The sequence below is a fragment of the Barbus barbus genome (assembly GCF_936440315.1).
Source record: "Barbus barbus genome assembly, chromosome: 20".
NCBI classification, from domain to species: Eukaryota; Metazoa; Chordata; class Actinopteri; order Cypriniformes; family Cyprinidae; genus Barbus; species Barbus barbus.
In genome coordinates this window covers 14,493,605-14,516,534 of record NC_136748.1, presented here as the reverse complement: position 1 = coordinate 14,516,534, position 22,930 = coordinate 14,493,605, and the positions used below count along the sequence as shown (strand labels likewise).

The 22,930-nt window shown below is 38.2% G+C and overlaps 1 protein-coding gene across 1 annotated transcript; it reads right to left on the bottom strand.

Moving 5' to 3' along the window:
- Window positions 1–5,366: 5,366 nt before the first annotated feature.
- On the bottom strand, window positions 5,367–20,361 carry LOC306886724 (RNA polymerase II-associated protein 1-like; the record flags this gene model as incomplete). Its single annotated transcript, XM_079444048.1, is given in 20 exon segments — window positions 5,367–5,634; window positions 5,783–5,839; window positions 6,662–6,746; window positions 6,748–6,830; window positions 8,253–9,015; window positions 9,945–10,087; window positions 10,416–10,562; window positions 10,645–10,840; window positions 11,867–11,976; window positions 12,606–12,801; window positions 13,647–13,817; window positions 13,930–14,087; window positions 16,031–16,201; window positions 17,165–17,299; window positions 17,387–17,566; window positions 17,657–17,824; window positions 18,126–18,227; window positions 18,397–18,495; window positions 19,347–19,462; window positions 20,130–20,361. Coding segments are annotated over 20 exon segments (3,456 nt in total). The 3' UTR covers window positions 5,367–5,490.
- Between the last annotated feature and the right edge of the window lie 2,569 nt (window positions 20,362–22,930).

Genomic DNA, 22,930 nt, shown 5'->3' with positions numbered 1-22,930 from the left:
GAGCTAACCCCACAAGACCGGCTCTTCCAACACTCATGCTCTCAAACGTTCGCTCTCTGGAAAACAAACTGGACTTAATTCAACTCAGTCGGTCTACACAGCATGAGGCAAGGGATTGTTGTGTGTTTGTTTTCACCGAAACATGGCTAAACGACAACATCCCAGACTCCGCCATTCAGCAGCACGGGCTAACCAGCTTCCGAGCAGATAGAGATTCATCACTATCTGGTAAGTCCCGCGGAGGTGGCTTGTGTGTGTATATCAACAAAGACTGGTGTAATAATGCTGTGGTATTATCAAAACACTGTTCATCGCTGGTGAAGTTTATGTTTGTGAAGTGTCGACCGTTCTATCTGCCGCGGGAGTTCACGGCCATTGTTATTGTCGCGGTCTACATCCCCCTGTGTGCAAACGCTAAGGACGCGCTTCGTGAACTGTATAGCGCCATCAGTAAACAACAAACAAATAACCCTGATTGCTTTTTCATCATAGCCGGTGACTTCAACCACGCAAACTTAAAAGACAGTTTTGCCAAAGTTCTACTAACATGTGAACTTTGCAACAAGGGGAAACAACACACTGGTCTTTGTTTACACAACAGTAAAGAACGCTTACAAGGCTGTACCCCGCCCCCACCTCGGGTACTCGGACCACATCACTGTTATGCTAATCCCAGCATACAGACCACTTCTCAAACTCGCCAAACCGGTTCAAAAGCAGATCACAGTATGGCCAGACAATGCCACCTCAGCACTACAGGACTGCTTTCAGTGCACAGACTGGAACATGTTTAAAGAGGCAGCTACCTACAACAACCACACAGACCTGCATGAGTACACTGAAACTGTGACTGCTTACATCAAAAAGTGCACTGATGATGTGAAAAGTCACCAAGACCATCACCACACGTGCAAACCAGTAGCCATGGATGACAGCAGAGGTTCGTGGGCTGCTAAAGACCAGAGATGAAGCATTCAGATCAGGAGATAAATCAGCCCTCAAAACAGCAAGAGCCAATCTGTCCTGTGGCATCAAAAATGCAAAATGGTCATATGCTCAAAAAATCAACAATCACTTCACAGACAGCAGAGACACACGGAGCCTGTGGCAAGCCATTCAGACCATCACTGACTACAAGCCCCCGCCACAGGCCTGTGATGATGACACGTCCCTCCCCGATGCACTCAACCACTTTTATTCACGGTTTGAAATGCGCTCTGTCTGTCTCCAGCCGACGTAAGGAAGACCCTATCTAGGATTAACCCACGCAAGGCTGCGGGTCCTGACAACATACCTGGCCGTGTTCTGAGACTGTGCTGCACAGCTGACAGATGTCCTAACAGATATTTTCAACACCTCGCTGAGCCAGGCAGTCGTCCCCACATGTCTCAAATCCACAACAATCATACCGGTACCAAAGAAATCACCTGTGTCCTGTCTAAATGACTACCGTCCCATACCACTGACTCCAATCATGATGAAGTGCTTTGAGAGACTAGTCATGCACAACATCAAAACCAGCCTCCCCAACACACTCGACCCGCTCCAGTTTGCATACCGTCCAAACAGCCCTACGGAAGATGCAATTTCCTCCACCCTCCACCTGGCTCTTGCCCACCTAGAAAATAAAGACTCCTATGTTAGAATGCTGTTCATTGACTTCAGCTCGGCATTCAACACAATAATCCCACAACAGCTCATAAATAAACTAAACCTGCTGGGCCTTAACAATTCCCTGTGTAATTGGATCCTGGACTTTCTAACCGGAAGACCTCAGTCAGTCCGTGTCGGCCACAACACCTCGAGCACTACCACACTGAGCACAGGTGCCCCACAAGGCTGTGTGCTCAGCCCGCTGCTCTTCACACTGCTGACCCACGACTGCACTGCCAAGTTCAGCTCCAACCACATCATCAAGTTTGCTGATGACACAACAGTGGTAGGTCTCATCAGCAACAACGATGAAACGCACTACAGAAAGGAAGTGGCACAGCTGGCTGAATGGTGTGGCACTAACAATCTGTCCCTCAATGTGGAGAAGAAAAGGAGGTTGTGATGGACTTCAGAAGAAACTCCGTTGACCACCCCCCACTGACCATCGACAGCTCGACTGTGGAGAGAGTCAGCAGCACTAAATTCCTGGGGGTGCACATCACAGAAGATCTCACCTGGACCACCAACACCATGTCACTCTCCAAAAAGGCACAACAGCACCTACACTTTTTCTGCCGGCTGAAAAGAGCAAGTCTCCCTCCACCCATCCTCACCCCATTCTACAGAGGCACCATTGAGAGTGTGCTGACCAGCTGCATCACTGTTTGGTACGGGAACTGCAGTGCTGCTGACCGCAAGACCCTCGAGCGGACAACGAACACAGCTGCAAAGATCATCGGTGCCCCTCTCCCCTCCATCCTGGACATTTTCCTTACACGATGCTCCAGCAAAACCAACAGCATCGTGAAGGACTCCACCCATCCCTCCCACAGTCTCTTCCAGCTCCTACCATCAGGAAGATGGTACTGGAGCATCAGAGCCCGCGCCGCCAGACTGCTCAACAGCTTTTTCCCCCAGGCTGTGAGAGCCCTGAACTCAAACCACCCTGCCCCTCTCTGAAACCCCATGCAAACCCCTACCTCCTGAAAACATTTATTTTTTAGTTTGTATAGGGTAAATATTTATGTGAAGCAGTCGTATAGTTTGTATTTTTTATCTTTTATTTTTTAGTTTGTATAGGGTAAATACTTATATATAGTATACTTATAGTTAAATCTGTCAGTAGGTTAGTTGTGTATAGGTTTATAGTGTTTTTTACTTCATTGTTGTATGACTGTATTTATGTAGCACCGTGGTCCTGCGAGGCACGACATTTCGTTCCACTGTATGTCCCCACATGTAGCGGAATGACAATAAATCTCAACTTGAACTTGAATGTCTCGGACCAAACAATCAGAAACAGACTTCATGAGGTGGACGTCCTCTAGTGGGCCCTGTGCTCACTGCCCGGCACCGTGGAGCTCAACTGGCATTTGCCATTGAACAACAGAATTGCCAGGTCTGCCACTGGCACCCTGTGCTTTTCACAGATGAGAGCAGGTTCACCCTGAGCACGTGACAGACGTGAAAGGGTCTGGAGAAGCTGTGGAGAATGTTATGCTGCCGGTTCAGCATGATCGGTTTGGTGGTGGGTCAGTGATGGTCTGGGGAGGTATATCCATGGAGGGACGCACAGACCTCTACAGGCTAGACAATAGCACCCTGACTGCCATTATCGAGATGAAATCCTTGCATCCATTGTCAGACCCTACGCTGGTGTAGTGGGTCCTGGGTTGCTCCTGGTGCACGTCAATGCCCAGCCTCATGTGGCAAGAGTATGCACGCAGTTCCTGGAGGATGAAGGAACTGATACCACTGAATGGCCCCCACACTCGCCTGACCTAAATCCAATAGAACACCTCTGGGACATTATGTTTTGGTCCATCAGACACCGCCAGGTTGCACCTCAAACTGTCCAGTAGCTCAGTGGTACCCTGGTCCAGATCTGGAAGGAAATACCCCAGGACACCATCCGTCGTCTCATTAGGAGCATGCCCTGACGTTGTGGGGGAAGCATGTGGGGCCATACAAACTACTGAGTACTATTTTGAGTTGCTGCGATGAATATTCGAATATTTACATTTGAGTTTCATTAAATGACCATCCCTACAGTATAAATTCTGGGTATCTCTTGTTCTTTGAAACCACAACAATGGGGAAGACTGCTGACTTTGCAAGGGTCCAGAAAACAATCATTGACACCCTCCACAAAGAGGGTAAGTCACAGAAGGTCATTACTGAAAGGGGTGGCTGTTCACAGAGTGCTGTATCAAAGCATATTAAATGCAAAGTTGACTGGAAGGAAGAAATTGGGTAGGAAAAGGTGCACAAGCAACAGGGATGACCGCAATCCTACCTGGGCTAAGGAGAAAAAGAACTGGACTGTTGCTCAGTGGTCCAAAGACCTCTTTTTGGATAAAAGTAAATTTTGCATTTCATTTGGAAATCGAGGTCTGGAGTCTGGAGGAAGACTGGAGAGGCACAGAATCCAAGCTGCTTGAAGTCCAGTGTGAAGTTTCCGAAGTCAGTGATGATTTGGGGCACCGTGACGTCTGCTGTTGTTGCTCCATTGTGTTTTATCAAGTGCAAATGCAGCCGTCTACCAGGAGATTTTGGAGCACTTTATGCTTCCATCTGCTGACAAGCTTTATGGAGATGCTGATTTCCTTTTCCAGCAGGACTAGCACCTGCCCACAATGCCAAAACCACTTCCAAGTGGTTTGCTGACCATGATATCACTGTGCTTGGTTGGCCTGACCTGAACCCCATATGGAATCTATGAGATATTTTCAAGAGAAAGATGAGAAGCAGTCGATCCAACAATACAGACGAGCTGAAGGCTCAAAAGTGCCTCAGCAGAGCCACAGACTGATCGCTTCCATGCCATTCCTCACTGATGCTGGAATTTGTGCTAAACGACCCCCGACCAAGTATTGAGTGCATAAATGAACATACTTTATAGAAATGGAACTTTTCTGTTTTGAATATCCTTTTTTTGATTGATCTAAGGAAATATTGTAATATTTTTGAGATACTGGCTCTAATCATCAAAATTAAAACAAAAAAACTTTTGAAATGTTTTATTTTACATGTAATGAATCTAGAATATATGAATGTTTCACTTTTTGAAATAAGTAAAAAGAAAATAATGAACTTTTTCACGATATTCAAATTTTTTGAGATGCAACTAATATATATATATATATATATATATATATATATATATATATATATATATATACACACACACACACAAACACTTGTACACTGTTGCTGCCTTTTGAACCATTTCAATAGTGTACACCCCACTTTTGGCTCTGCTTTATTATCTTAAGAGCTTACACTAAATGTGGTATGGAGGCAGCTCAACTATTAATGTGAATAATTTCAAACATTTCTGTGATAAAAGCCTCCATTGTAACAAAAACACACAAATTACAGTGCAAAGCAACCGTAAAGCACTTAGCAGTGGTCAAAAAGATTTCCAAAATGACTGCTGGATTACTTCCTGCTTTTAAACTTAGAATTTCAATTACCACACGACCCTGGTGTTTGTCCAAAAACAGTATAATTTGGCTGGGAGTTTTGTGGATAGAGGGAGAAAAAACCCTAACATTTCAGATTCGGGTGGAAATAAAATAACTGACTAACCCCTGTAAATTATGGATTTGTCTGAAATCCCCATGTCAAATAACTACTATCCAGATAGGGATAGAAATTTAAAGAGAAAAAGATAGAAAGAAAGAAATAAAGAAAGCTAACCACACCATATCCACAAGAAACTAAATATTTATTTTAAAGTCTATGCCACGTGTTCCTAACAAGCCAAAAACCACAGATTTGAGGATGGTAGTTCACAAATCACATACAAAACTGTGGGAGAGGATTTTTCCTTTTTCACCTTTCTTCACCCTTTACCTCTGTTCCCACAATGCTTTCCAACCTGCGGGCACGAATGGGGGGCAGCTGTTCATTGATGCTGAAGCCCAGCTCTGAATTCTGCTGGGGCAGCTGAAAAAGAAGCAGGTGGTTCTTTAACACCTGGAGAAACAAAGAAACCAGACATGTCACTGAAAGATACACAAAACCGGGAAAGGTGAGAACATCAAGAGAGATATAGTGTAGTGGAGATAATAGCAGATCCAGGAAATTGAATCTTTTTAAAGTAGAGGCAAATGCCTGACGGTACCTCATCTGTCAGGAAGTAGGTCTTTCTGAGCAGGCTCTGGCGTGCCGCCTCCACCTTCTACAGAGCGTGCAAGTCAAGTCAGTCATAACTCACAGCACAATGACAGAATAAGACAACTAAAAGACCATCGATCACACTTGCTTCACTCGTCAGACATATTTCAAACCCAACCACTCCATTTGGGATTGTGTGACAGAGTGCTTGCATATATAAATTATAGTTTCCCCTGAAAAAAAAAAAAAAACCACCTCAAATGTCACCTAGACTATAGTTTCGTATTCTGTATCAGGAGACCAATCACACCAGTCTGTGAATTTGCATAAAGTGCATTTGCTCTGTTGCCTTAAATTGCATAACCTACATTTTGGCATTTTCCTCACATTAGGCAATTATATCGCTTCAGTAGACTTGGAATATAATGCACAAGTCACACTAACTACTTTTATTTCTGGAGATTGACAGCCTCTAACAGTTGATTTTTATTACATGGAAAGAGCAGCTTGAACATTGTTAAATGCTTTTTTGTTACACTGGTCTTGTTCAGTACTGTTACTTTTAACTAAAAAAAAAAAAAAAAAAAAGAGATTTCAAAATACTATGCTACAAGTATTAGAAGTAAAACAAACTAAAATTTGCAATTTTGCCTTGGCAAGTAACTGAAATACATAAGTTGAAGTTCTTTAAAAAAAAATAATAATAATAATTTAATTTACAAAAGCCCATAACAAAATAACTAAAACTTAAACTAGAGTAAGGGAAATGGGATGTGCTTAAAAAAAAAACCCTGAAAAATGAAAATATTAAAATAAAAGCTAATTCACATTACTAATTAATAAATAATACAAAAATAACACTGGTCTTGTTGCACAGGTAATTTACCTCTGCCACTGCATCCTGGGAGAAGATAAATGCATTGAGGTGGGCAACAGCCACCACATAAAGTACAGGACACCAGTTACTCTTCAGTTACTAGTGCTCGAAAATACAGCCACAACAGAGGAAGGGAGTCCTCCATGGGGGACGTGAACTTCTCCAGTGGAATAGGCAGCTGTAAAGAACAAACAAATCAAATTTCAGATGGAGACCGCTTTAATTGGTTTGCGATAAAAATGTAGCAGCAAACTATCAAAATAACTTTCCCTCTGCCTCGTAACTACAACGGTTCTCTGATGACATTTGTAATAACCTGTGCATGAGATCCAACTCATGAGATGAGATTACTTTTATGATCTCTTTATGAACTTGAAGACTTAAACTAAAACAGGTTTCATTAAAAATATGCATTCCAAAGATGAGAATGTGAGTAAAGGTTTGGAACGCGTGAATAAATGATGACAATTTTCAATTTTGCGTGAACTATTCTCTTTAAACTCTTGATGCACATTAGACGAAGGAATGGAAGTTTGACTACTATTTTAGGAATGTTAAAGGGATCATGAACTCCCTTTGTTTAATATTTTGTACTGTTTTCTGAGGTCCACTTATAATGTTATCAATATTTTTACATCAAAAACAGAATTTAGAAGTAATAGGCTATTTTCTATCCTGTTTTGACCCCCCTCATCAGAACGCTCCGTTTGAATAGGTGTGGTGGATTTTAGACTGAAAGTAAATGCCCTCTGCTATGATTGGCTAATAGTTGTGAATGTTTGAGAGACTGACGCTGCTGTGATTTAGATCAAAAATGCTTAAATAACTCAATACATATCAAACGATCTGTAAGAAGAGACGAAGCAATAGTAACCACGTAATGAAAACAGTTACCCACACTTGTGTTGCGACATAACTGTCGGATCCAATATAGTCGGCACAGCATCGTCTTTAGTTTCAAGCTTTTGATTTATGCATAGACCTGTGCGTTCACCTCTCTCGTAAACACTACATGCGCGAATTGGTGGGAGGGGCTAAACAGACAGTGATGTCGATCTTCTTCTGAGGAGACGGTGCTTATCCACTCTAGAGTAGAACATTCCACAAGCCTTCAATACAAGCTGTTTTTAGACGAACAACAAAGATTTGAGTTCTGAAACTTACAGGATGTTTTTACAGTCCAATGACCTCTTATATATCAAACGATCAAGGGAATTCTGCTTTCTCAATTCATGACCCCTTTAATGGCAAACAAAAAGTACATCAAAATCTAAGCAATATTCACAATGTTGCCTAATTTTATATTGGCAACAAAACAAGTAAATAAATTCTTACTATTCACCACACTAATTTCATGCATCGCTGCAATTAAGATATTTTTGGTAGATTATAAACAAACCATTTTATTTATTTTTTTTACTAAATTAGACTTTCCCAACTCAAATCATCTGATGTTGTGCACTGCACTTTATAACTGAAATATCTCAGTCTGAATTGGATAACAGCTCCAGATGCCCAGAATTGCAAAGACAAAAGTGCAGTCATGTTTCCATTATGCCTTATCTGTGCATAGGTCACTTGACAAAAAGACACCCCTTACCTGCTGTAGCGAGACCCCCAGCGATCGCAACATTCCCACATGTTCTCCAAACACAGCCAGTCTCATGGTGACACTGTAGCGCCGCTGTAGAGGCAAAAGCATGAAGCAGCCAAAGAGCGGGTCACCGAATGACACAGCCTCATACTGCGCCAGCAGATCCGAATACAGGTCATGAAAGGAAGCCAGGCCTGGTGGAGGTGAGCCCAGATCCAGCGCCTCAAGCTGAGCTGGCCGTGTTAGCCTGCGAAACAGCGTCCAAGTAAGCTCTTTCACAGGCCGCTCCAGGAAGAGGTCACTGGAGCACAGAAAGACACAGGCTAGCCGAGCTAACTTAGCCACCGGTGGCACTGCCGTGAGCGCTTGCTCCCTCCAACTCTCCAGAACAAGCAGCCATTGAAGGCATTGAGTGACTGACTGCACTGACCCCGCTGGAAGAGACTCAACCTGATGCCCACCACCAGCTGACAGCCCCATTCGCTCATAGAGACTTATGAGCGGTAAGAAGGGCCAGTCAGAAGGCAGGGTGGGGCCGGTAAGTTCAGGTAGGAGATGAGAGCTGACAAAGGGCGTACGGCCGAGGTACCGGTCACGGGATGAAAGGACAGAGGATTCCATGTGTGTAAGGTGGGTGAGATAACAACCACGGATGGAGGGCAAATGATGGAGAGCGTCACACAGCAGAGCACCAACGACAGGTGAAGTCCTGTCTTTAAGCTGCAACTCAGCCAATGCAGCCACCTCTGGTTCATCACAGACACCCTCCCTAACAATAAGAACAAAACCATGTCATATTACAGCAGTTAATTTCCACGACAACAATATATTTCTCATAAACATAATCCTTGTTGTGCTTTTATTGTAACATATAGGCCTACTACTAAGTTTGGGATCGGTAAAATTTTCTTCCTTCAGAAATCATTCTAATATATTGATTTGATGCTTAAGAACCATTTCTTATTATTAATTTTGAAAATAGTTCTGCTGAATATTTTTTGATCAATAAAGTACAAAAGATTTATTTGAAATGGAAATCTGCCGTAACCATTAGTTGCCTTTACTGACCCCAACTTCTGAACGATAGTGTTTAAAAAAACAGACAGAATAAAATACCATAGATCCATTTTAAAAAAAAAATGACAAACATATACCAATAAATAAAAAAAGAAACATAAACCAGAATAAACTGTCCATGCAAAGACCTGCTACATTCTGTCTGAAATGTGCAGTTTGCTGCTCTCTTGTGAGTGTGAAGTGAATCTACAGCTTGATGAAGCTGGGATTTCACAGTTCACTTTTTTCTTTCTTTTTTTTTACACGGAATCAATTAAAAATGAACCATAAATGCATTTAAAGCATGTTTGATACTCTTATTTAAAATCAGAAAAGCATCTGAACAAAAAGAGTATACAATCAATATGATGAGCACTATAATATGAGATCAAATCTAATTACCCAGGCTCAAAACCTCAAAAAAGATTTGGAAAAAGGAAGCATCTGCTAACAAATTATGCCCTTTCCATAAGTATTTTTTTTCCATTTATGTTTAAACAACTGATGTCAAGTTGATGTATAACGTCTATGTGTCTGGGGCCACTATATAACAAAATGTGCATATATTGTGTGACTGAAGTCATTGTAATCATACAATCTATGAGACAAACGAGAGCTTTACGGCAAACATCAGAGACTTACGGAAGGAGGCTGTGACTGAAGGTCATGACAGACATGAGTTCATGTGCCAGATATTCACTGCCAGGCAGCAGCCAGGACACTAGAGCCAGCGATACTTGGTGGAACAAGGTGGCGTGTTTGGCCACCTCTGGGTCAACTGGAACCTAAAAAGAATTAAGTCACAATAAAAGTAAGGCATTACAATTCATTTCATTAACTAACCAAATGCTTTTCAAATAAAACCAGCATATTTGAGACTTATATTTTCTGTTTCAAGCTTAGTTAATGTTAATTTAACTCAATGTATTGCATTTATCAAGCAAAGAAATTAAAACAATATTTGTATTTTCTAATTTAAGTATATTCAATATATTACATACATATATAATTATTTAAAATAATTACAATTATAATTTAAATTATATATATAAATATATGTGTGTGTGTGCATAAAATGTATGCAAATTTGTTAAATGCAGAGGTTGCAGTTACCAGCTTGTGAGCCAGTCTGAGTAGCAGATACAGCAGGTGGTGCTCATGGCGTAATATCCAGGCACTCATGTGAGAAACAGAGGGCATGGCTCCGATGCAAGACCGCAGATAACTCAGTACAGAGTCCGAGAGGAAGAGAGGACTGAACTGATGAGAGGCAAGAGAAGGAAATTTACCACCAAGTTTATCTCAGCTCTTTTTTCGGGATTTACCATCTAAATTAATTGACCTTCTTTATTAAGCCTTTGTGGATGGAGGTGATGGTGTTCAGCAGGTATAGGAGGGCAGTAGGGAGAGGCAGAGGGGAGTTGGACCCTGCCATTGTGCTGGAGGTCTTCATCCTCGAGCAGTCCAGGCCTGGCAGACTGGGGACGACCTCCCCACCAGCTGCACTCAGCCCGGGGTTACAGATCTCAGAGCCGGACCTGCAGCAGGAGAAGAGAACATAATCACTATTATGTTCCAATTATACAATATCTGTTCTTTTTGTATGGCTCAAAATGATCACTATAGACTTTAAATTATGATTAAAAAATCAAATTCTTAGATCTGACATACAGTATAAGCATAGTCTTATTTATTTATAGTAATTTATTTCCCATATGAGCGTTAATGACTATATTAATGGCAAAAACAATACAACACACAATTAAACTTCTAAAAAAAATTATAATCACCTCCAATAGAATTCAGTAAATATATTTTAGTTGATTCTTTGAGCAAACAAGTAAATTGTAAAGAAAAACAAACAGTCATATATTAGTCATTTTATTGTGCATGTACACTGCAACGCCACAAATAAAGTTATTATAATTGTAAAATGATTACAAATTTTACTAATCTTACAAAACAAAAAAAGTCACTACAATTATTATTTTATTAAAATTATATTATTTTATTTTATTGTTATTTTATATTATATTATATTTAGTGTGGTCATAAGATTAATCCCATCCAAAATACAAATTTTGTTTACATAATGTATGCGTGTACTGTGTATATTTATTCTGTATATATAAATACTCACGCATACAGAATTATTTAGAAAATATTTACACGTATTTACATGTATATATTTATATTATGTATATATTGTACATGTATATATTTATATTAAATACATTTAATATAAAAACACATTTGCTTAAAAATATACATGCATGTGTGTGCATCTATAAGACATACACAGTACACACACATGTAAACAAAATCTTTTATTTTGGATGCAATTAATCATTTAACAGGACTAATTATATTTTATTATATATATTATATTATATATTATATATTGTTGTAGATATGTTTAATTCTCTTAATGCAGAAACTATTGGTCAATAGATTTCTAAAGTTAATAACTGATTTGTTAAAAAAAAAAAAAACATGAATTCATAGGATATATATAGTCACAGATGTAGCTAATCTCAGGAAATCTCAGTAAGAGTTCACTGTACCTAAAGCTGCTGGTTATATTTTGCATGGCCTGATGGGATATCAATGGTAGAAGCACGTCTGAAGTTAGTGACTCGAGTTCCTGTAGACACTGCACCAGCTGGAAAGAGCTCTGACAAAGGAATCAGATCAGATCATTCACATTACATATGCAAAGGATCGTAATTATTTAAAATATCTGTAATTAGGCCCATTTGCGCTAAGAGTTTAAGTTACTACAACTACATTTTAATATAATCCAAAGGGATAAATATATGAAAGAAAAAAGTATGCAAGGCTGTGAATGGCACTTAATTTCTACTAGCAATGTAAAAAAAACTAAAACAAAAAAAAACATAAAAATGCTTTTTTGTGAAGATACATTATCAGCAGCTATTTTGTGCAGACAGCATTATCCTGCCTTGAGGGATCTGACTGAATGTGCTGAATAATGTGCTTAATATTTTGGTGTTTATCACACCAGAAGCTTTGATAAAGGGCAGTTTGGATCTAAAAGAAGCCACTGATTATCCACTTTGATTCTGAGTTGAGCTCCTCATGTCCTAACATATCATCTACGCATTTATTGATCAACTTTTCAAGGCATTTAATATGTAAATTGTGTATTTAAAAGTGGCTAAATATAAGCTTTAGGTAGATTTTACATGTCGCCAGAAGAAAAGGCTGTTTTTAAAATAACCTTGTTTAGGGGGATGGTGTGACACTGGCTTTGATGCTTATTTCTTTCGTATTAATACCTACTTGTACACAGAGCTGTGAATAATACGCCTCCACGTAGAGCAGGTAGGATGGAAGCAGAATCAAAGCACTTGACATTTGAACCGGGCCACTGAGTGCTCTCACACAGCCCTTGAGAGAGCTAATGATAGTGGGCTGGAGACCCGTCACATGACTCCATACAACCAGAGGAGGTGGAGGACACTCTGTACCCTGAGTACTGTCAACACACAGAGAATCAGCTCAAGGCCATATCCAAAATTCATAGCACACAAATGAAACTGCAATATTAATATTAATAAAGCAAGACATATATTATGGTGGTACATATTTATCTTAATAAAAATCAAAACACTAACAGCTGTCAATCCTACCAAGTTTTTCAAAGTTCCAGACAAACTGTAAAACTTAATCAAACAGAGAATAGTTCAAAATCTCTTTCTAGTTATTTTTAAAGAATCCATGAAATCACTTAATTAGTGCACTTTTCCATTTTACAAAAGATTTATATTTCAAATACATGCTGTTCTTTTAAACTTTCTATTAATTAAAAAAAAAATCACAAAAATATTCTAAAGTAATGAATAAAATATAAGCAGCAGATCTGTTTTCAACATGGATTATAATAAGAAATGTTTCTTGATCAGCATATTAGAATGATTTCTGAAGGATCATGTGGCACTGAAGACTGGAGTAATGGCTGCTGAAAATGCAACTTTGCAATCACAGGAATAAATTACATTTTAAAGTATAAAATTGTTATTTTAAGTTGTAATAATATTTCACAACACTACTGAATTTTTAATCAGAAATCCAGTGAAAATAAAAGAATTCTTAAAAAAAAAAAAAAAAAAAAAAAAAATCCTATCAACCCCTAACATCTGAACGGTAGTGTATATTAATAGTTTTGAAGCATTTCTTAAATTATGAAAAGTAGCAATCAAATACATACACTCTATTAACATTTAATAATAGTATACATTTTTTTATTTATATAATGTGCAATTGTTGATAAATTTGGACATTGTTTGCTACAATGGTTACATCGTAAAATTGTAGTCTCACCTGACTAGGTCTCTCTGCAGTTCTTCATGGCATCCTGCCGTTTGAGTGATCTGAGTCAGCAGCACGAGCAGAGCCCTGAATCGGTCAAGCTCCAGAAGCAGCACAGCCTCAGATGAAGCACACGGCCGGTTCCCAGCCTGCAACCTCTTCACCAGCACAAGATACAGGTCCCTGGAATGATGCACACATTCACAATCTGTCACTACAATCACATGCTTTGAATACATTGTATATTCATAATTTCCACTGTATTTTGAAGTGTAAAGTGGCTGGTCCTCCTCACGTGTACAGATTGCAAGCCTGTCCGTAGCTGGCAGCCACTGCAAACAGCCTCAGCGCCTCTGTACTGCAGCGAAGAGCTTCACCTGCTTCCAGCAACATCTCTGATGGTTCCAAAACCACGAAACGAGACAAAACCTCCTTCCCTCCTAGAGAGTTCAGCTAAGACACAGACTAATTACAGCCAAGCTTGACTTTCAGATAGTATATAGTAAAATTTACAATTTTAGAGTATAAGAAAACCCTTAAGGAAGTTTTAGTTTAGAAAAAAAATAATTTTTACTTTAACCAAATTATTCCTATTTGACATCAATAAAGCATAGTAGCCCACAGCAAGACTATATACAAACATATTTCAGCACAACAAGATGTGACCCTGGACCACAAAACCAGTCATAAGGGTCGATTTTTGACTGAATAAACAAGCTTTCCATTGAAGTATGGTTTGTTAGGATCAGACCATATTTGGCCGAGATACAACTATTTGAAAATCTGGAATCTGAGGATGCAAAAAAATCAAAATACTCAGAAAATCTCCTTTAAAATTGTCCAAATGAAGTTTTAATATATTTACAGTAGGAAATTTACAAAATATCTTCATGGAACATGATCTTTACTTAATATCCTAATGATTTTTGGCATAAAAGCAAAATGGATCATTTTGACCCATACAATGTATTTTTGGCTATTGCTACAAATATACTCCAGCGACTTAAGACTGGTTTTGTGGTCCAGGGTCACATATGGTTTGATATCCGAGTAGAAGACCTGTCACTTGTTTTAATAAGTATCATACTCATTTACTAAAGTGGGTGGCAGACCTGTCAATCTTGCAATAAGTATTATAATTATTTATTATTAGTGGGTGCTTGACACTGTTAAAGGTCCCATGGCATGAAAATTTCACTTTATGAGGTTTTTTAACATTAATATGAGTTCCCCTAGCCTGACTATAGTCCCCCAGTGGCTAGAAATGGCGATAGGTGTAAACCGAGCTCTGGGTATCCTGCTTGGCCTTTGAGAAAATGAAAGCTCAGATGGCCCGATCTGGAATCTTCCCCTTATGTTGTCATACAGGGGAAAGGTTACCTCCCCTTTCTCTGCTTTGCCTGCCCATGAGAAAATGAGCTACGACCGTGCGAGGCGAGCGAGAGACATCATGGCTTGCAAACGAGCGAAGTATTGTTTTGCGTCTGAGTAATAAACTGCGCATATTAACAGACAAATTATGTTCATATTTAAAAGTCCAAACAGTCAGTAAGTGACAAGTGCTTGGAAACGCTGTTTTGTAAATGATTTATTGATGAGTCTGCTGCTTTACAGCAAACTGAAAGCGTTACTTCTCTGCCACTCGCTGCTCAGATCAAATGCCGAGAGAGGCGACACTGCGCCGGGAGAGAGACCTCGCGCTCGCGGGGCAGTACTGGAGGCATCTTCCAACTGAATGATAAGGGTTTTTTTTAAGTCGCTAGGTTTGTTAGTATGTACCCGTTATGGGAAAAAAAGCCGCCTAAAGGGTCTGAAAGTTACTAAATATTGTGCTAAAGTCACGCTCGTGTGTGTGAGAGATGCGGGAGCTGATGGCAGCGGGCGGTGGATATTGTTACGGTCCACCCAGGTAAAGTCTATGTGTGGGAAACACTGACCGTATCCAGACACAATATTTTAAACTAACCATTCGGAGACGTCCTGCTGTAGCCACTGAGTTGCAACTTCTTCATCCGGTGCTTCTCCATCCGGATCAGATTCTGGGTCAAACCGAAAAGCTTGAAGGACTGCGTGTCTACGAGCCATTGCCATACATCCACTGTCAACAGTAGTGCATGGTACCGTGGCGCAAGCTGGTTAAGGCCACACACCCACCCTCCACCTTGCCCCGCCTCTCTCCTCCTCATTAGCATTTAAAGCTACAGACACAGAAATGGCTCGTCCTAAGGAAAGCTCATTGTGGGATTGGCTTATAGTGCCTGAAATTCTGCACCAAGGCTGAATTTCGGGAACGAGACTTCAGATACAGTACTAGGGACCACTTAGGCCTATATAAAAGCATCCAAAAAACAGCATGTCATGGGACCTTTAACCTACACAATTTAGTGGATACTTACTATTCTAGCACAAGCATGCCTCCCAGCACTTGCTAAAACACGAAGCAGCTTCATCGCCAAGGCAACAGGGAGCCCATACAAAGAGGACGGAGCCTGTGAGGTGGCAGGAGCCCAGGAGCAGGGAAGAAACTCAGAAATCACAGTGTTCATTAGCCTCGGACAGTCCAGGACCTGAGAGAGAAAAAGGTTTGAATTTGAATGAAAAAATCTGAAATATCTGTGCAAACAATGTGTAGTTTACAAATAAAGTAAAAACAAAATGTAGCACTGAAGTTCAGATCATAAGGTAATAGCAAAGTTCAGAGGGTTCAGAACAGTGTTATTATTGTTAACTAAAAGTAAACCTATTAATAATCATTTTCAGTAATTAAAATAAAGCATGAATATTAGATCAGAAAAATTGATGAATTGGCAACTAACTGAAATAGAGAAGGTGAAGTACTAAACGGAAATTAAAATAATATAAAAAAATAAGTAAATAAAAATGACAATAGCACATTATAATGCTACTAAAATGAAAATGAAAATAAAAGTGAATCCAAAATATTAATAAATACCATAACACACACACATATATATATATATATATATATATATATATATATATATATATATATATATATATAAATATAAATAAACACAGAAATATATTTGAAATATGTTTATTTCACGCTGACTATACTACAAATACATTTACATATTTATGCACTTAATAAAAATACCCTGCAATTACTAATTTTGTGCTTAATGCAATTTAATTGTGCAGAAGTAGTGCTGAAGTCCAACTAAAGATATACTGAAGTATATGTGATTCTGCTAAAGTGGAACTATTGGATGCATACTTCAGGTACACTTTAAATATCCTGCATTTAAATGATATTATACAGAGATCATACAATCCTTATTAATACTGACATTAAAACACTTTTTAAGCTTAATATTAAGAAATGTGCATTGTGTACAAGTAGTACTCCAAATACAGTTAAATTATCATTTTTATATCAGTAAGTTTCAAGCGATATGTCAGTAAATATATTAATAGAATTGAAATATACTTAGTATAAAATAAATATATTTTAAATATATAACTTTTTTACTAGGGTATAAAATAACAGTGGTTCAGAATTAATCTACCTGTGTTGCTGCAGCAGTCGAGTGGCGAGCGATTCGGATCAGAACCTCCAGAATATCAAGAACAAACCGGGGTGAGGGCCGCACCACCTCCAGGATGTACCGCAGTCGAGAAAGACCCTGCATCTTCAGAAAGCCCTGATGACAAAAACACAGAAATTTCAGTAATTCTGCATAAGCAACTACTAACTTTGTAGAAAGAGAGCAATCTTAGAGCCCAGTTACCTTGACAACATCCTGCCTAGCAACATCATGATCTGTTTTTTTTTCTTCTTTCTCTTTAGCAGTTTCTTTCATGGTCTCATCCAAGCCTTCATCATCCTCGTCCTCATCCTCCTGAGCAGTAGGCAGTAAAGGAAAGGTTGCCATCCCGAGCAGCCATGAGAAGGCATTATCCAAGCACTCCTAGGATGAGACAAATCGGAAATGTTGTGGTTACTTGTAACTACTTGTGGCAAAAGTGCATAAACGATATGCGAGATGATTGTCTCTTACCTCATCGTCAGATGAAACCAGCAGAGCTCGCAAGGCATGCACCGCTGCTGACATAACAACCTCCACACTGTCATCCAGGGAGAACCGCAGAAGAAAGAGGACTCCAGCATCCAGTAAAGAAGACAAGACGCTGCCCTTCAGAGAGGAAATGTACACACCAGCCCGGGCCTGATGGAAAACACATGTACAGTGTTTATAAGAGACAAATCTACAGCCATAGAAAGAAACCCTCTTTTGGCATTAAAAATCAAATCATGATTTACTAAAGACAATCAGTAAATAATTAGCAATGAAAAAGCGTTGATATACATGTTTTAACCCAGACAGACAGACAGATGTGCATCTTTAAGAGGATCCAGCATTTACTCTCTCATAATACCATCTTTGTGGACTCAAATCTACAGGAAATATAATAGCTTTTCACAGCAACTCAATGAACTTTTCTTTTCATTTCAAAATGTTTGGTTACTTTGGCCAGGACATTAGCGAGAGTGCTGATGGCCAGATTGCGCTGTTGGTTCAGCTGACTGCGAGAGAGGAGGAAAAGCTCTTGCAGTGAGTAGCCAGCTAGCTGGAACAAAGGAGAGAGAAAATTATAGTTAGTATTTCACATATACAACAACTACACACGTCTGCATTTGACTAATACAAACACCTTTTAAAAGAAGTACTGGCATCAGTTCTAGTTTGCTGCCAGTCTAAAAACAATCCAGCAGATGAATTCAGCCGAACCCACTCACCTCTGGCTCCTCTCCATGGTGATGCAGGCCTAAATGGGTGGGCAAGTCTTTGGTGGGTGGGATGAGAGTGCCAGCAAAATCAAAACGTGCCTGCATAGCCTTTAATAAAGCATTCATGCAAACAAGAACATACATAGAATAACATTATTAAAGTCAGTATAAAATGAAATGTCACCCTATTTTTTAAATAATGTTATAAATCTTGCTTCATGCATGTTTCACTTTTTAAGTTTAGTTTTGACCTTGTAATTTTTGTTCAAAATGTTATAACTTAATTTTACAGAAATGGAAGTCTGAATTAAATATAAGAAGAAATATATATTTAATTGACAGTGAAGAATATTTTTATTTATTTAGTCATTTAGCAGACGCTTTTATCCAAAGCGACTTACAAATGAATATGAATATGCAGAGTTGTTTTTATAAATTTGATTATTTCATACAATGTATGCAGCATTTCTTATTTGTTTGTTCTACTGTAGTTTTTTTGTCCTTTTGCTGGTAGTTTTTTTTATTATTATTTAATCGCTGACTGTCTTAAATGAGTTTGAGTTTTTTTTTTGTTTCTTAATTTAGGCTAGTATTAGTTTTTGTGATATTGACACTGGTGACAAGAATTATGAAATTTCTATGGGATCAAAACTTTTGATATAATAAAGACCTTATTTAAAGCAAAAATAACTATATTGTGATATATCATTACCGTGAAATAAAACGACTCATACCGTGATATCATCTGGGTCATTTCCCCCAGCCTAAGTAAGTTGTATGTATTATTTTTACATAATTTTGAGAAGACGAATATAATTCATGTCTGTAGCACAAACAATGCAGTATTACAGTATGTGCCATTTTTGGGGTTTTGGGTTTTATAAAAAGTAAGTTCTACTGATGCTTGCCTTAACAAGCACAACTAAATAAAGCACTTCCTAAGATTTAGTGGTTTGTACCTTTTTGGTGCTCTGCTTCCTGGGTGCAGGAAGGTCTCTTGTCCATTCCAGTTTTTCTTGCTCCACCTTATCCATGTGAAGCCATTCCTTTTGAGGCTTGATTGGCAGCTCCTCCTCTGTAAATAATAAATAACACCAATATTATAAATGATTAATAGTAACAGAAAACAACAAAAACGCTAGACTTTCAGTTAGTTTAACAGCCTATTCCAGTTCCCATGTATATTGACATACACAGTACCTCATGCTGACAGCAGTGCAACTACGGAAGGACTGTTCTCTGAACAGTACCCCCTGATGTGCTTCATCCATAAATGTCAATGAGTTCCTCTTATCTCTATTACCTTAAAACAAATTGGTGCTTGCTCTAGCTAACTCTGCTGTAATCAGACTAATTGAAATTGATATATCTGCCTTAGCATGCAGGGCTCACAGCTTAGCTGGACAGATCTGCAAAGTGAACAGTCCTGAATGTGTGCGAGTTCCAAGCTGAGGGTGAATAAACGAAATGGAAACATCCAGCTTTTGCTGACAAGATTGAAAAGACCACATCCGGTACATTAGCTTTACTTTCTAATGCTGTATGCATGCAGACCAGTCCAAAGTCCCAATTCAGTTTTCTTCTTGAAACTAAAGCAATGTTGCAACAATGCTGTAGTAGCATGACAAAAAAATCTCAAATATGTAGGTTTATAGTGTAATAAAATTTTTACAACATTTATTCACCATGCAATGGTACATGATGTGATCTGTCTCTGCTAAACAAGCTCTGAACTCACTTACCTGTAATTGGAGGTTGAGATACAAGCTTATTCTCACCTTCCTCATCATCCACCATGGTATCCCTCTGAGATTCCTGAGCTTTTATTGTGTGGTCTAACTGTGGAGACGTGCTATTAGGCAGAGATTCATTCAGGAAGTCTTCTCTTTGCACAGGACCAGACGCTGACTCAGATCCTGGGGTTCTCTGTGCCTTTCGAGATCTCAAGAAGTCTACTAATCTAGAGTCTGACATAATATACTGTAACAACATGAGAGCAAAATGAACAAAATGTCACTATTACAAAAGGCATGTTCCACAAATAAGGTCTAAAAATTAAGATATAAATAAAAACAAAAAAAATCAACAAAACAAAATGGTCAGTGAAGGCTGCTTAAACTTCAGAAAACGCCAATCAAGCTCAGGAGGTCAAATTATGGACACTTTTAATTAAATATTTATTTTATATGAAGTTTGCAACCCTGCTTAAATATGGGATATTTCCTAGCAACAAATATTAAATATATATACTAATCAAAATTTTGGTGTCAGTAGGATTTTTTTATGTTTTTTAAAGGGACAGTTCACCCAAAAATGAAAATTATATCATTAATTACTCACCCCATGTCGTTCCAAACCAATAAGACCTTTGCTCATCTTCGGAACACAAATTAAGATATTTTTGGTCTTGCGGGTTTGGAACGACATGAGGGTGAGTAATTAATGACAGAATTTTCATTTTTGGGTGAACTATCCGTTAAAGTCTTATGTTCACCAATACTGCATTTATTTGATCAAAAATACAATGATGTTGTAAAATTGTATTAAATTTAAATTTCCAGAAGCCATTACAGTCTCTGTTGACACATGAGCCTTTAGAATTCGTTATAATATGCTGCTTTGGTACTCAAATATTTCTTATTATTATCAGTTGAAAACAGTTGTGCTGCTTAATATTTTTGTGGAAACTGATATATTTTTTCAAGATACTTTGACAAATAGCAAGTTCAAAAAACATTATTTTATTTGAAATAAAAAATCTATTTTAACATTATAAATGTCTTTACTATCTCTTTAGATCAATTTAATGCATCCTTGCTGAATAAAAGTATTAATTTCTTTAAAGAAATCTTAATGACCCCAAACTTTTGAATGGTAGCGTGCATCAAAATTAAATACAATTACTATGAGGGGCGTCATGCACTCATTATTTTTGAGGGGGCACGACTTTGGGGGTGGGGGGTTGGGGGGTCGTCATGTGACACACAACCACCACAACAGCACTTTTGTTTTATTTATTTTTTCCTTTTTATTGGAAACATTCCCAAACGCATTAACTATATCATGAAATATCTTGATTCTCACCTTTATAGATTATGTTAGTTGATCTAGTGGGCGATGGTCAAAGTAACCTACTAATGTAATCTATTAACTATGCATAAAAACCTGTCTGTTTACTCAGATATGGGTGTCATGCCATAACATTTTAATACGACTGATTTTATATTTAATGTGAATTTAACATTGAAAGTTAATGTGAATAAAAACATAGTAAGTTTGGCTACTAATCATAACATTTTCATTGTACAGAAAGAGAGCAAAGATTTAGCTACATTATCAAAGAACATTTTCACTGACAGTCTAGAGTTCAAGCAAACTCAAAAACTCCCATTAAAATCAATGAAACGTTTTACACTATGCAATTAATATCTTTCTTACATATTCATACACACATTTGCACTTTGTTTCTGACGAGAGAATTCGCCAGAAAAAGGTATTCAGTCAGTGAACGAGTGAATAAAACACCTGCATTTTAGCGATGACTCATCTGAACGCCTCTGTTTGGTCATTACATTCATTAGCTCAACAGACTCGTGTGTGATTGGTTATAATGCGCAGTGCTGTAAAAACGCGTCTGTCTCTGGCTCAGCGCCAGCCAGCAAACGGAGATTTGAATTTAGCAGCTGATGATATGACGCACTGAACGATCTAATCACGCCGGTGTGACTGTATCAAATATAGAAAATATTAATCGGATATTTTTTTTGTCTTTTGGAAGCTGCATTCAAAATCCACTTGGCTCAAAAATCTGAGGGGGCACTTTGAATAGGCATGATGCCAGAGAATAATCAGCACTTTTCCATATTATTATAATTAATAATCAGTGAGTGATCAGCACAGTAATGATGGAAATATTAATTAACATTACACGGTCATCTATCAGCTATTTGACCTGAATATGTATACTAAACGCATAACCACACCAACACATGTAGAGTTTATAGACGTGACTCCATTTCCGGGTTATGTTTAGCCATTACAAAATAAAAGCCTTTTCGTTTAAGAGCTTTTTTTCTTTTTACATAAAGATCGCATCGTTATTAAATTACATAAATATATAACACAATATAGCGCATTTAGTTTTATTATACATTCTTAATTTTCTTTTTATTTACATTACTAGAACCTTATTTTATTTTCCTTTTCTATCGTTGAAATTATATTACATTAAAATTATATTATAATATTAATTTATTTTAGATAAAAAATATTATATAATAAATATATCAACGACGAAAATGCTTGATATAAAGGATAACAGAAATTATATTTGAACAAGAATATCCTAGGATAAGCTTATTATAGAGATATTGTCTTAAAATGTATGTTTGAGTATCTCTGGCTTTCTTCATCACTTTGGCAGTGATATACATGTATCTGTTTATCATTACATAGGCTATGTGTCATTATTCTATCAAATAAGTTCATATATTAGCAGGGAATTCACTTTTAAAACATTCTACCCTATAAAATGCTTACTATT